Source organism: Felis catus, chromosome X (genome assembly GCF_018350175.1).
Source record: "Felis catus isolate Fca126 chromosome X, F.catus_Fca126_mat1.0, whole genome shotgun sequence".
NCBI classification, from domain to species: domain Eukaryota; kingdom Metazoa; phylum Chordata; class Mammalia; order Carnivora; family Felidae; genus Felis; species Felis catus.
Genome location: NC_058386.1, coordinates 22,096,906 through 22,111,839, shown reverse-complemented (window position 1 = coordinate 22,111,839; position 14,934 = coordinate 22,096,906). Strand labels below are relative to the sequence as shown.

Here is a 14,934-nt window from a genome sequence, read left to right as displayed (position 1 = left end):
CTTACTATGATGATTAGGACCCCAGACAATAATACCAATTCCTCTGGGATTTCGGGTTTGTTTGTTTGTTTGTTTGTTTGTTTGTTTTTATGAGATGTCAGAAAAACTGCAGCACCTTTGGAAAGAAGGAAGTACTGCTTAGCCAGTAAAGCTATGTACATTTTTCCCGTTTGAAAATGTGTTATTTAATCTGGGTGTGGAGGAGTCTCCCCCAGTTAGATGCAATGCAGAGGTTCTAGAATTGGTGTCATGGACAATTTCCCTCCCGAGGGCCTTTCCATCCAAACCACGCCCGTTTTCATTCATTTCACCACCACCAAGAATCTAGTTTTCCATAAGAGTTTGCCAAATTCCCCTGAAAATCGTTAATAGAATGCCCCTGGAATGGAGTAGCCTCTGGCCCTCCCAGCCTGGCGCAGAGATAGTGAAATGACATCTCACTCTCCAGGAGTGTCACCTTTGTTTCTTAGAAGCCTCCTAGACAGCATGTGCCTCAAACATCTGTTTTGTGCACTGTGTTCACATGCACTGGAACCAGAGCCCAGGACCGCTTCTCTTCCTTCCCCAGGTGGAGAGCCTGTCTGGTGTATCCAGCATCCCAAAGTAAGGATTAAGGGCAGGATTTCATTCTTGCCTATAGTCAGACTCTCAGCTCTGAGACCCACCGTCTGAGGGCCCATTCTCGGCTCACGATTCTCACCACTTCATCTAGTCCACTACCCTGCTTAACTTCAAACGACCTCCTCTATAGGAAGTCAGGTGTGGCAAAGCTCCCAAGTGCCTAGCTGCAGAGCACTTGCTCGTGGCTACTCTCATCGGGAACCTTCTCTCCCTCCCTGACTCCTTCTTTTCACTCGTCATTTACATGGGTCCTAGAGTCTAGGTCACTGTCTTGCTGATACGGTAGCAGCTCCTAGACTAAAAGTCTACGGACAGTGGCCTGGTCTTCTTTTGCGTAGCATCCCTAGTACTGGCATGAGGCCTCCCCGAGAAGAGATGCTCAGTTAACGGTTGTGGAGGAAGAGAGATAGCAAGCAGAATGCCTACTTTGTTATTATTTAATTTCTCTCGCCATCTTGAATAATATAAGAAATGGGAGATACGTATCTTTTAGTTTTCTAAAAAGTGCTAAGAGAGTCCTCCACTGCTTCAACACTAACGACACTCTTCAGTGAAAAGGTCCAGAATCTCCCTGAGGCTGTACTTGATGTGGGTGTAGTTAGTGGTAATGACCCTGGAACACGTGCTGGTTTGGGCGCTCAACCTGGCAGCATCTGCTCTAGAGGCTTTCTTCCTCCTATCTCAAAGCCTGTTCATAATGGGATGGGAAGGCACCGAAGATGGTAACATTGACCTTGGCCCACAATGACCAGACGTATCTCTTGCTGGTTGCAGCACAGGCTCTTAGACCCCCATGGGAATTCACAGAGAGGAGGATCACCGTTGGGCACCAGTCGGTACTCCAGGTCCTCGAGCCTCGTTCCATCTTGGGTGATGAACTCTTCATATACGAAGTTGTTCCCCCACCATATGCCTAAATCTGACTCAGAACTTCTCAGTTCTTCCCTGCTGTGGCCCAGTTGCCCTTCATGAAGCTCATGCTCAGGGGTGTCACCAGGAGATGGGTCTTGGGCAAATCCTTATTGCCTCTCACACGCCCGTGGTTAGGAAGGCCAGGACGCTGGCAGGAGCATCAGAGGGATGCTCTAGCATCACTCTTGCATCAAAGGAACCCCACTTCCTTTAATTCAAGGCCAAAAGCCAATCCCTTTCTCCTCAGGATCTCAGGGAAGCAGTTCTTGGACATTTTGTCAGCACCTTTCAGCATGACTGCTTTTCTAATGGGTCTTCATGTTATAGACGTGCAGCAGAAATTGTGCCAGTATAACTTGCCTTCCTGCTTAGAGGAGTTCTGTGGGAGCTCTCAATGGATGGTGCTGTCCTCTCCTCAGTTTGGTTGGCTCTTGGCATTGTCTTCACATCTTGGGCAGGACACCCCTACAATAGAGGTAGTGGTGGATGGGGCTCTCTTTGGCTCTCGGGGAATGCCAGAAAGAGGAGATCTCTGCAGAATACCCCCAAATCAGGAGAGGAGGAAAATGGGGGACTCTGCTGCTGCTGCTGCTGCTGCAGTAGACTGAGCACCCTCAAGACCTTGGGGGCATTTCTCGCAGAGGCGGAGCTTACTCTTTTGGCCCTGAGGCGTGACGACACTGGTTAGGGACAGCAAATAGCAAAGGCACCTGGGCACCTGGCTCTGCCTGACATCAGAAGGAAATGATGTGAGCCCCATCAGTGGGGAGATTCCACCTTGGCTTCGACCATGGCTGCCCCTGCAGGGTCCTCGAGGGCACTGCTCTAGGACCCCACAGGGCTCCTGTTGTCCTGGTCAGCCTGGGTCCTGAGCACCCTGTGGAGGAAGGTGTTGGGAGTCTTGGGCCACTGTCAGACAGACCTGCCCGGGAGTGAACCAGGGTGGCCACAGGGGCTGGCAGGGGGGGCTGCTCACTTTGTCACCTCGGGGCTGGGACACACCCTTCTGCCCTCTAGTGGCTTCACATTCAGGCTAAGGATCTTAACATCCTTAGACATGCTATAAGGGAGGAATAGGGGATCCTCTGCCTGTCCGCCCTGCCCTGAGCCTTGAAGCACTGAGCAGAGGTGCAGCTGGACTCTTTGTTGTCCCTTCCACTCGGGGGGTGGGGCAGGGGCCCCTCAGTCTTCAGTCAGGGTTCTCACATTGAATCCTAGGAGGGCCGGTGGCTCCTCTCTACCTTTGCCTGAAGACATCTCCTCTTAGGAAGGCCACAACGCTTTGAGACCCAGTAGAAAGAGTGAGGATGACCGTATTTGGCCACCCCTGCCTGTGGTCGCTTGAGACACAAAGTTGTGGTAGGCAAATCTGGAACTTAGGATGGTTTGTCTCCCTGGTCCTCACTCAGGTTCCTCAGTTTGACTCTGGGATGGCCTCATTCCTTCCTCTCTTGATCTCTTACTCTCCCTATTTCTCTGTCACCCCGACAGGAATTGAGGGTTGCCTTCACTCTGCCTGACATCTTTCCCGATGTCTCCCGGGACTGACAGCAGGGCGGATATGATGTGCTGCACCATTGTTATGGTTTTCATGCTCTGCTCCTTTCTCAGGGCCCTTACCCTTATCCCTGGCACAGCCTGGCAGTTGTCCCTTTTCTCGCTTCCAACCAAGGGCCTCACCACCCCGAGTCCCCAGAGGTGGAAGTCACGTAAGTCACATCTAGTCACAGCTGTTTGGAGATTCTGAGAGCTAACAGCGGGGGACAAAACTTGATGGGACTCTACCGTTCTGAGGTTGGTGACACCTACAGTCCTCACTTTGTCAGGATCTAGGAGGCCTCCTTCTACTGACCTGAGTCCCTCAAGGCTGGAAGCCAGTGGGTGACACATTTGCATACTCCTGCCTGGAGCCCCCGGCCAGGTCTGACAGGGTGGTGGGACCGTTTGTTCTTCTGTCTTTTCCGTTGTTTCTCTTGGTCCTCACTCAGTCTTCACACTGCTTCTTGCCATGACCTGGAGGCCCGTTCCCCCACGCTAAGGCTTTTCATGGCCTAAGACCACCTAGGGGACTGTGAGGGTTGCCTCCCATGGCAACCCTTCCTATAGTCCCATGGCCAACAGTGGCCAAGGTGTTCTGTGGCGTCTCTACCTTTATGGTTTGGGTGGTTCCCTCTTGACATAGGGCCCCATGCCGGATTCTTGGCATGACCTGGAGTTTCTCCCTCTGCTCTGCTGAGGCTCGCCCCTTCGACCCAGCGCCTCACCTCCTCCACGAGACACCCCCAGAGGACACGAGCGGGACAGGAATGCCAACATTCCTGGGTTTGCGGAGAGAAGACAGCAGTGGTCGGGCTCTGCGTGGCCCCGTGTGTTCTGGTCGGTGTCCCTTTCCCCTGATTTAGAGTCATCAACTTGCCTCCAGTTAGGGACGAGGTTTCCACACCGTGAGGACTGAGGCTGCTCCCATTAGGCAGAGGCCCTCTCCTCCGTGAGACCACTTCCCGTGGAAAGAGGGGACACCTCAGCTGGAAAGCTTTGCCCTGCGCCTCCTAGGACTGACAGCAAGGGTGGGACTCTGGGCGTTCTCCTCTCTTCTGGGGTGAGGGGTCCCCTTGCTCCTCACTCACGGTCCTCCTCTTGACTCATGACCAGCCCTGGGACTCTATCCTCCACTCACCTAAGGCCGTGCTCCTCAGACCAAGGCCGTTACCTGCCTGGACATTCTGATTTGGAAGTCAGGATGAACCCTATCTGTCCGGGGCTGTTGGGATCCTCTGAAAGATCATAGTAGGGGCTAAATTTTAGGACACTTCCCTCTTGTCGAGTGACTAGCCCCTCGGGCTTTGCTCGGGTGTCTAACCTTGACTCCGGGGAGTATATGGGACTCCTTCCTCTACTGAGTCGGCCAGCCTTCCGGCAAGGCTGTCATCTTCCTGAGACACTAGACGGGGAAGGCCAGCTGCTACTCCCTGGCTTCCCCCTGCCGGAGGCTCTGTGTGGTCCCCTCTGTCATAGGGGTCCACTCATCAGCCCTCAGTATCCTCACCTTAAATGCCAGTAAGGCCTGTTGGATAGGATGTGCTGCTCGGACAGAATTGGAGCTGCTGCCTCAGCACGAGACCTCGCCTCCCCATGAACCCCCCTCCTCTGTTCCCCACCAGAAGAAATGAGGGGGAGCCTCAGCCGGAGAGCGCCGGCCACAGCCACACGAGGCGGAAAGCAGGGTATGTGTTGTGGAGCCCCTGGTGTGGCAGGACGGGCAGTTCCTCCCTCCTCATTCGGGGTCCCCACCTTGCTACCTGTCAGGCTGGGACTCTTCCCTCCACTGCCCTGAGGACACAGCCCTTAAACCGAGGCTTCTCTATCTCTGAGAACCTTGAAGGAGGAGGGGACGCTCAGGTACAGCTCTACCTGAGGCCCCCTAGGTGTGAGGGCAGCTCCCTCGGTAATCCCATGTTCTGGGGTGTGGGTGTCTAGGGTCCTCATTTTGTCCTCTCCTCAGTTAGAGGCTGCTCGGAAATCCACATCCCTGCCGACCCTCGAGCAGGTTTCTGACTGCAGGCCTTGCAGGGATTTGGGCGCTGTCCCTAGGAAGATGTGACACTAGGCAGGGGTGGGGGGGAGGCCTGGGAGGCTGGGGGTAGGGGGCTGCCCAGATGGTCTGCTGTCAGAGAAGAATCCTTCTCTTTGCCAGCTAGACAGCATCTTCCGGGCCTCTCCTTCTAACGGATTTACTTCTTATAGGGACGAGGCGGGGCCCGTCAGGATTTTGAGAGCCCCTGACCTTTTCGGGTTGTCTGACGTTGCATGTACAGGTGATCCTGTTGACACTGGATGTCAGTTTTTTCTTATCTTTGGTCACGCTACACAGTTATGTAGGATTATTATTACCGTGGCTGTGTATTCTGAAACGCCACTTTGGGTCAGGGTTTTGTTTATCCCATGAGATAGAGTGTGGAGTGATGAGAAGAGAAAGAATGAAAAGCTGGGAGGAAAGGAAGAGCATGGGTCTCGAGATGGATCTAAACCAATCCAGAGCAGGGATCCAGTCCCAGGGAGGTCGCTCACCACTCCCGTGAACTTGAGGCATTTACCGGTGCTTTGTCTGTAAAGGAAGTTTGCTATAGGAATGTTGGAAGTTATGTACCATAGGAAGCATTTCACATGCTCAGTAGAAAAATCCCCGGCCTGAGCGAATGGCAGTTAGGATTGGTATGAACCCCCAACCCCCACCCGCCCCCCACCTGAGTTTGGTTTTCCCTGAATGCTGGTGTATGTCCAGAGAGAAGGAGCAAGAGGGGGGGGAGGGGCAGGGAGAGGGTGGGAGGGAGAGAATCCCAAGCAGGTTCCACACTGTCAACAGAGAGCCCAACCCAGGGCTTGATCCCACCACACTGGAGATCGTGACCCGAGCAGAAACCAAGGGTGGGTCGCCCAACCAACGGAGCCACCCAAGGGCCCCATCTGAGTTTACTTTTCATCCAGCAGGTAGCAGGGAATATACAGTGCACAGAGACAAAACAAACATTCTTGAGAACACATCTTTTTACTAAGAGACTGAATGGAAAAGGCAAACCATGAATTAAACACCTTTTCCTTTTATTTAACTAGTGTTTCTCCGTTGGCTATTCCCCGCTCTTTTCCGTTTTCCTCTTCTCACACGGCCATGAAAATCCCTACTGCATGCCATGTTACCTACTTCTGGACCATAAATGCAATATCGATGGTCTGTGGCTTTGTTTTGCACACAACAACACTGTAACTCTCCCTTGAGGAACAGCCATGGAGGTGAGAGCCATGCCATTCTTAAGTTTATATTCTAGTGCTAAATAAGGGATACTAGGAAAAAACTTGTAAACACCTAAATAAATATGAATGATATGTGGGTTGATATTAGTTAAGAGTTTAGAACAAATATGAAGAAGAACTACTTACTTCCCTCCAGCCCCCCGACTCTGCACTACCTGGAAGGTCAAGGGCCCCCTTCCGCCCCGAGCAGGAGGAGCAGCCGCCCCACCCGCCTCGCTAGATTCGGCGGCCGCGGCCCACCCGGGCCCGGGACGGCTCCCCGGCTCCCGAAGGGCCCGCAGCCTCGCCAGCGGAGGCCACCGTGGCTGCGCCTGTGTAGCTCTCGCGCGCCGCCTCTTCCAGCAGGGCCTCCTGGTACAGCTGGGGGAAGCAGCTGGGCACCGTGTCGTTGATCTTGGCCAGCACCTGCAGCACCTCCATCTTGCTGGTGTGGGCGCGGGCTCTCGGGCCCCACAGGAACTCGTAGCGCTGAGGTTTGCTGCCCGGCACGTGGCGGTACTCCAGGTACTTCTGGCGCACCAGGTCTTGGGTGATGAGCCTCCTGGGCTCCCCGAAGATCGGGTGCCTGCGGCCCGCGTACACGCCCAGCACGCTGAGGAACTCCCACACCTCCTCCTCGCTGGCGCGGTTGCCCTTCATGAAGATCACGCCCAGCAGCGCCAGGACCAGGCCGCTCTTGGGCGGCCCCTCGTCGCCGCCGTCGCCCTCCAGGCCCGGCTTGCTGACCAGCGCGTAGGCCCGGCCGCCGGCGTCGCCCTCCCGGAGCTCGAGGCCGAAGAGCAGCTGCAGGCGCTCCGAGGTGCGCCTGAGGATCTCGGCCCAGCGCGCCTCGTACTTCCTGCTGACGATCTTCAGCAGCGCGGCCCGCGTGATGGGCTCCTTGCTGGCGTGCTTCTCCAGCAGGAACCGCACCAGCATGTCGGCCTTGCGGCTGAGCGGGTCTTTGCCGGCGCCCTGCTCACGTGGCGGGCTTGCGGCGCCTGCGCGGGGGGACCCGGGGGACCCGGGGGCCGGGGCACCCTGAGGCTGCTGGGCTGCACCCGCCCGGGGGGACCCCGGGGAAGCCTCCCCAAGGGGCTCCGCCGCCGCCGCCGCCGCTGCTGCTGCGGCGGCGGCGGCGGCGGCCTGAGCACCCCCCACACCCTGCCCCTCACCCTGGCCCTCCTGGCGTTTCTGGCGGGCGCGCAGCTTTTTCTTCTGGCGGGGCGGCATGACGACGCTGGGCCCGGCTGGCAGGCAGCGAGGACACCTGTAAGGGCGGGGGTGGGGGGGCAGGAGTTGCCCTGAGAGCCTTCAGTGGGGAGAGTCCCCCTGGGCTTCGGCCAAGGCCTCCCCTGCAGGGTCCTCGAGGGCACCGCTGTGCGACCCCCCAGGGCTCCCGACGTCCTGGTCAGCCTGCCCCACCCCCCCCACCACCCCATCCCCCCCACCCCCCCGGCCGAGCACCCTGTGGAGGCACGTGGGGGGAGCCTTGGCCCCAGGCAGACAGCCCTGCCTGGGGGCCACTCGGGTGACAGCGGGGTTCCGAACTGACGCGGGAGAGCCCTGGGTCCCGGGTTTGGGGGCCCTCTCCGTCACATTCAGGCTCGGCACCCTACTTGTGGGCCCGACCCAGGCCCCCACCCCCGTCTCCTGCTCTGAAGGCGACCCCGCCATCTTCCAGGGGACCCACGGGGCCGAAAGGAGGGAGCGCCTCGGCCCCCCACGGAGTCAGGGGGCACCTGGTGCTGAATGAACACTCGTGGCAGGCCTTCTCTGTCCTGGGTTCCTTGGGTGCTGGGAATGACGCAGAATCCCCACTTGGGCTCCGGGTAGGACCTGGGACCCTCCCTTCCACTGACTGCTGGCTGCAGCTTCGGGACACAGCTCCCCCCGGCCTCACACCTGGTATTTCTTAGACGTGGCGGGGCTGTCTCAGCCTGGCCTTCCTTTCCTGGCATTTGCAGGGTTGACACGAGCGGACAGGCCACGTTCCCTCTGGTCCCCGGGGCCCGGACCCTACCCCCCCCCCCCCGGCCGGCCAAGGTCAGGAGCGGGGACGCTGCGTCACCCCTGTCGCGGAGTACGGAGTCCCCCCCAGTCCTCACGAGGGTCCCCTCCTTCCCTCCACAGGGCCTGGGAGGGATGGCTCCCTGTGCTGAGCCGCGCCAGCGTCCAGCAGCCTGGGGCCGAGGCCTGCAATCCCTGACACCCGGCGGGGTAAGCCAAGGCACTTGGGATGAACGGCCATGACGGGGGTCTCCGAGCCCCCGGAGCAGGGGCGGAACGGGCCAGGGTCTGCGTGGGCCCCTCTTTTCAGGGGAGACGGGGCTGGGGACGTCGGGGAAACGTCCCCGCGGTGGTCGAGCCAGGGCTGCTCTCACCTTGACGCCTGACGGGACGTGGGACCCCCTCCTCGTGTTCAGCCGAGGCAGCGGTTGTCCGACCAGGCCTCACTGCCCAGCGCTGGGAGGAAGTTGGAAGGGCCACTTCCGGTCATGTGGGCCTGGCCCCCAGATCGACAGCGGAGGGGGCGGGCTCTGGGGTTGGCGTGGGGGGATGCGCAGGGGGGGCTGGGTTCCAGGGGGGCTGGAGTCCCTCCCGCAGGACTCGCACGCGGGCTTTGGCGGACTCTTAGCAGCTCCTGTGAACTCTCCCTCTGCTGTGCCGTGTCCGAGGGCCTCGGACCAAGCGTCTCGTTTCCCTCTAAGCACCCAGCAGTAGGAAATGTTTGGGGGTCTGAGCTTAGCAGCCATGGCTGGGGCTCCCCCGAGCTGACGATGGCCAGGTGTTGCCTTTGGGGGAGCCCGTGTTCCGTGTGGGAACTGCCTCAATCCTCTCTCGGTGTCTTTCCTTGAGTCCTTCTGGGTGCTGGTCGATGTCCCTCTTCTGCCTTTAGGTCGATGCCATCACTGCCTGTGACTCGGGATATGAAGTGCAGCTACACCTCTCCTGGCTACCGCTGCCAGAGGCCTTCCAGAGACGGCTGCGGGAGGACAGAGTAGTCCTCTGTGGTCCCGTGTTGGAGGTTAGAGATGTTGCACCGAGTTCTTCACAGTCCCGGAGTTGCTCCCGTTTGTAACTGAAGCCTCTCACCCCCACCATGGTATTGAGAACCCCACAGAGAAAGTCAGTTGCTTCTTAGCCTCATAGCTCTGCCTGTGTCTTCTCCTGCCTGACATCACTGCCATTTCTGAAAGCTTCTGGGATACAGTTCTGGCCTGTGCATAATTACTATGATACTTGTATTCTATTTTGACATTTTTGGGTTTTTTTGGATTTTTGTATCTTTCTTTTTTTTTTTTTTTTTGTATTTTTGTATCATTTGTATTTTTAACATTTTGTATTTTCGTATCATTTCCCTCCCAGCCTCAAGTAGGGTGTTTTTGGGGTTCTGAGCTTAGCAACTCTACTTGGTGCCCTCCAAACAGGACAGGACAGGGTCTATTTTGTTCTCTCCTATGTCGTGCATGCACCTCTCATTAGTCTCTCAATGTTTCGCTTCATTTCTAATAGTTCTTTGGTTACCTCTAATTAGCTGGCCTAAGGCCAACTCCTTATACCACAGGCTTTGACTTTGTGAGCCTCCTTTCATGAATTCCTTCTCACCAGGCCACTCCTGCCTGAGGCTTCCCAGAAGTGGCTGCCACAGAATGAGAATCCTGCTGTGTTCTCCTTTCTGGGTGGAGGAGCCCATTCGATTTCTTTCAAGGAACTTGGAGTTAGCAACTCTGGAGTTCTTTCCTTTGCTCACTTCATACCTCATCACACCCCCTATCAAGGCCCTTAGGAATCCCATGGAAAAGTGGGTTGCCCCTTAGCCTGATCACTCTTCCTGGGGTTTCTTTGGCTGACATCATTCTTACTGATCATGGTTTCTGGAACCAGTTTCCATCCTTATGTGCAATTATTTTGATACTCGCTAGTAGTCTGTTTTATTTTATGCGTTTTGTTGTCGTAAGATGTTAGTTAATAAAGGCCAGTTCACATTCACTGGCATATTTTCAAGTGGTTTTTAGCACAGCCTGTGGACTCATGCTTCCAATATAAACCCCTGCTTTGGTGCAGTCCTGGTATTTCCCCTTGGTCCTGGCACTTAGGCTCTGAGGAGCTGCCTTAGGTTCCTTTATTGAAGGTGTAGAAATTCATTGTCCTAGGGAATACTGAAAGGATCAAGGGCTGGACTTAAAACCTTCCCTCCAGTCAGTTCTGTCATCTGCCTCTCTTGCAGGCTATGTACTGTCCTCAGTCACACGCAGGCCTCCGCCTGCCCACATAGATACTCTAGTTCAAGACAGAGTTAGTGTTCCCCAGGGGCTCATCATTTTTGTTGTTTTGCTCTTGTTCATATTTGTTTTGTTTGTTTGTTTGTTTCTTTGTCAGTTTTTCCAGGGTTGGTTTTGATTATGGGAAAAAGCAACCTGAGTTGGTGTCATTTTTGTAGCTGTAGGTAAAGCCATAAATCTGTAAATACAGTAAAGAGAATTGACAGCTTTGCAGTGTTCTCTTTTGTATAAATAAACATTGTAAACTGCTTTTTTGAGTACTTTTTTTCAGAAGTCGATCAGTAAGTTTTTATAGTTGTCTCCTAAAGAACTTGTAGGTGTCTTTTTGTTTTTGTTTTAGGTGTATCTTGGCTATTATTGTTGTTTTCAGTGATATACTTTCCATTACATATTGTAATTGGTCAGTGATTTTGTTGGCCAGATTCCATAATTGACTATATTGATCTTTTATATATCATCTTTCCGAAGTTGCTTATGTATCTTAATAATTTCTGTACCGGGGCGCCTGGGTGGTTCAGTTGATTGAGTGTCCCACCCTTAATTTCAGCTCAGGTCGTGATCCCAGGATCCTGGGATCAGGCTCCATGCTGAGCCTGGACTTGGCTTGGAATTCTTTCGGTCTCTCCTCTGCCCCTCTCCCCCACTTGCATACTCTTTCTCTTAAGAACAAAAAAAATTAATTTTTTAAAAATCAAAAAAAATAATTTCTGTACCAATTATTTGGAACTTTTTAATTAAGAGATCATATTGTTACCACAATGTCTTTTCATTATTCTTTTGTCTTATTTACTTTGGTATTCTTATTCTTGTGTGATGGTTGTGTACTGGGTATTTTTTTTCATTCACTCACAGACAGTGGATTTAATACCACTTATCTTTATCTTCTCAGCCCTATTGCAGTGGTTCACATTTATTACATTCACGGTAGATTTTAGAAAATGAAAATTCTTACATATTTTTAAAAATATGGAACACTTTGCAAATTTGCCTGTCATCCTTGCATAGGGGCCATGCTAATCTCTGCATCATTCCAATTTTAGTATATGTGCTGCTGAGGGGAGCACAGAATTTCTTGTCTAATGCAAGTTTGCCAAAACTTACTATCATCAACAAGTGTTATTTACTTATATATTTTGGGGGACGAAAGGCTTTTTCTTTATCCTCGTACATAGTCCTGTCCCTTTCCCCCCTTTTTTGTCAACATAGTGATTTCCATTTGGCAGTGTTTTCTAATGTTGATTCTCTGCTCTACTGGAAACCCTATGAATTGATTTAGGGTGTTCGTGCAAGCGAGCTTGGTTTCGGTGTTGTTTTATTGAGGGATTCTCATCTGGTCTTTGTATCAACAAGAGGTAGCCTATTAAAATGGTTGGATAACTGCAAATCTTTTTGTGTAGTTTAAAAGAATTTTCATGAGATAATTACCTTTTCCTTTACCATTTTGTGCAGTAAGCCCCAAAGTCTGGATGGCCCCGAAATATTTTGATGTTGCCTTGGGTTGGACTGCTCTTTCAGTTTCTTATTTTGTTGATTGAATATTTCTGTTTTTCTGTGGACCTATTTAATCATATATATTATTAACCTTCAAAATAAAGCATGTAGTTATTTCACCAGGACAATGGGTTTATTTGGAAATAGAAAAGAATTTCAGTTTGGGACTTGCAAGCTATGGCACAACTCCAGGCAAGTCCAAGAACAAAGTCGAGGAATACTCTGGTAGATGGAAAGAGGAGTTGGACGGAGCTCTTAGAAAGTCCATTGGAATAAACTGGGAGTTTAAAGTGGCTTTTCATTGGCAGAGTTGTGACCGTCTCTCATTGGCTGGGATGTTACTGGGCAATGAGATAGTCTTTTTTCCTCCTGCTCTTGTGGTGAAGTCTGAGCTCTTCCTGTTGGGAATGCATGTCTACCTGTCTGCAGTTGAAGACAAGTGGTAGGACATGAGAGCTCCCTGTTCTAGCCTCCCGACCCCATTTGAAATGAGTTTTCTTTTATTTAATTTCACAATATCTTGATTAAAATGCTGCGTTTTGTAGGCACATCTCAAAGACATTGCAGGTTTAATTCCACACTACCATAATACGTACTGCAATAAAACAAGTCACATGAATTTTTCGGTTCCCTGTGCATTCACACTATACTGTAGTCTATTGTGCAAATGCATTATGTCTAAAAAAAAAAAAAAGAAAGAAAAGAAAAAGAAAACAGTGTGCACACCTTAATTTAAAAATAGCTTAAAAAAATAGCTTAACGAAAACTCCAAACTCATGTGGTTCTGCTTATGTGAGATAGATTAACTGAGTAAAATTTCTAAATGCCGTTTCAGGTGTATATGCATTAAACTGGTTTTTATTCATGATGCATGAGTATAAAATATGTGTTACTTTTATGTAATTTGAATGAAGGTTACTTTAAGTACATGTGAAAATATGTAAAGTAAGAAGGGTGGTAATCGCCATATTGAAATTATACTGCAAGTAGCTAGGACTTAAGAAGTTGTACTAAATATTCAAAGGTGAGTGTGTTTTATGTAGTCGTCAAGGATAGTGTCCCATAGGGGAAAAAAACTTTTCAAAGATACCAGTTCTATTAGAAGTGAGGAAAATGAGAAGGAAATTGTTTTTTAACAATTTCTGGAGAAAATTAGAGCTTGTTGATGCTCAATAAATGCCTTTTGTATCAATTAATTGACTGGTTGCTTTATATGGTAAGACATTGAGCTGAGATATACATGGTAAGATGAAGTACAGAGGCATACCTTGGAGATATTGTGGCTTTGGCTCCAGACTACTCCAGTAAAGCAGACACTGCAGCGGAGAGAGTCCAGTGAATTCTTTGGTTTCCCAGTGCATATCAAAGTTATGTTACACTATATTGTAGTCTGTTAAACGTGTAATACATTTTGTCTTTAAAAAGTACGTATCTTCATTAAGAAGTACGTTATTGTGGGGCGCCTGGGTGGCTCAGTCGGTTGAGTGTCCGACTTCAGCTCAGGTCACGATCTCACGGTCCCTGAGTTCGAGCCCCACGTCAGGCTCTGGGCTGATGGCTAGGAGCCTGGAGCCTGCTTCCGATTCTGTGTCTCCCTCTCTCTCTGCCCCTCCCCCGTTCATGCTCTGTCTCTCTCTGTCTCAAAAATAAATAAATGTTAAAAAAAAAAGTACGTTATTGCTAATGATGGCTAACCATCATCTGAGCTTTCAGCAGTCATAATCTTTTTGTTGCTCGAGGGTCTTGCCTCAGTGTTGATGACTGCTGACTGATCAGGGTTGTGGTTTTAAAGGTTAGGGTGACTGTGGCAATATCTTAACATAAGACAACAGTGAAGTTTGTCACATGTGTGGACTCTTCCTTTCACACACAGTTTCTCTGTAGCATGTGATGCTGTTTGATAGTATCTTCAGGAATAGATTTCATCTCACGAAACCACATTGCTCACCCACAGAAAGCAACTCCTCATCCATTAATGTTTTACCATGAGATTGGAACGTTTCAGTCATATCTTCAGGTTCCACTTTTTTCTAGTCCCATTCTATTTTCACCACATCTGCAATTGCTTCCTCCACTGAAGTCTTGAAATTCTCATAGTCATCCATTAGGATTGGAGTAACTTTTTCCAAACTCCTGTTAATATGGTCATTTTTACCTTTTTTCATGAATCATAAATGTTCCTAATGATACCTAGAATGATGAATCCTTTCCAGAAGGTTTTCTTTTTTTAAAATTTTTTAAATGTTTATTTTTTGAAAGAAAGAGAGACAGAGCACGAGTGGGGGAGGGGCAGAGAGAGCGGGAGACACAGAATTCGAAGCAGGCTCCAGGTTCCAAGCCATCAGCACAAAAGCCTGACACGGGACTTGAACTCACGAACCACAAGATCATGACCTGAGCCGAAGTCAGTTGCTTAACCCACTGAGCCATCCAGTGATAGAAGCCGAGCTGTCCCAGCCTGAGTGGCAGGGCCCGGGCTGTGGACGGACTGGTGACTGCAGGGCGGCCCGCCGACAGTGAAGCTTCTTGTCCTCCCGCTTTTAGGTAATTCGGCCTTCAAACTACCTGGGGTATTGTCTGTCTGGGAATGGCCCTCGACAGGCCCTCTGGGGAAAAAACCATTAGGAAAGAAAATAAGGTTCCGCCAGAAATTGTGCGGCCTTACGTTTAGCCCTTGCCATCCCCCATGGAGACTCCTCTACTTACAGGAAGGATAGCCTCATGCCTTTGCCAGCAAAGAGGGCCTGTAAAGGAGAGACATACGGATTTGAAAGCCCCACTCCGGCAACTAAGGAGTGTATCTCTGGGCACAGGTAACTTCAACCCCTAGGCCCAC

General features: G+C 51.5%; 1 protein-coding gene and 1 non-coding gene across 2 annotated transcripts; both read right to left on the bottom strand.

Moving 5' to 3' along the window:
- Positions 1–6,060: 6,060 nt before the first annotated feature.
- On the bottom strand, positions 6,061–8,220 carry LOC111558670 (melanoma-associated antigen B17-like). Its single transcript, XM_023248955.2, has 2 exons — positions 8,064–8,220; positions 6,061–7,591 (listed from the first exon to the last, which is right to left on the bottom strand). The coding sequence occupies exon 2, from the start codon at positions 7,552–7,554 to the stop codon at positions 6,559–6,561; it is 996 nt and encodes a 331-aa protein (XP_023104723.2). The 5' UTR covers positions 7,555–7,591; positions 8,064–8,220; the 3' UTR covers positions 6,061–6,558.
- A 3,347-nt stretch (positions 8,221–11,567) lies between these two features.
- Positions 11,568–11,671, bottom strand: LOC111558800. The gene has a single exon (XR_002739940.1). It is a non-coding gene; the product is annotated as a U6 spliceosomal RNA (small nuclear RNA).
- Positions 11,672–14,934: the final 3,263 nt, after the last annotated feature.

Coding starts and splice junctions, on each gene's coding strand:
- LOC111558670 (XM_023248955.2), bottom strand. CDS start 7,554: ATGCCGCCCCGCCAGAAGAAAAAGCTGCGCGCCCGCCAGAAACGCCAG.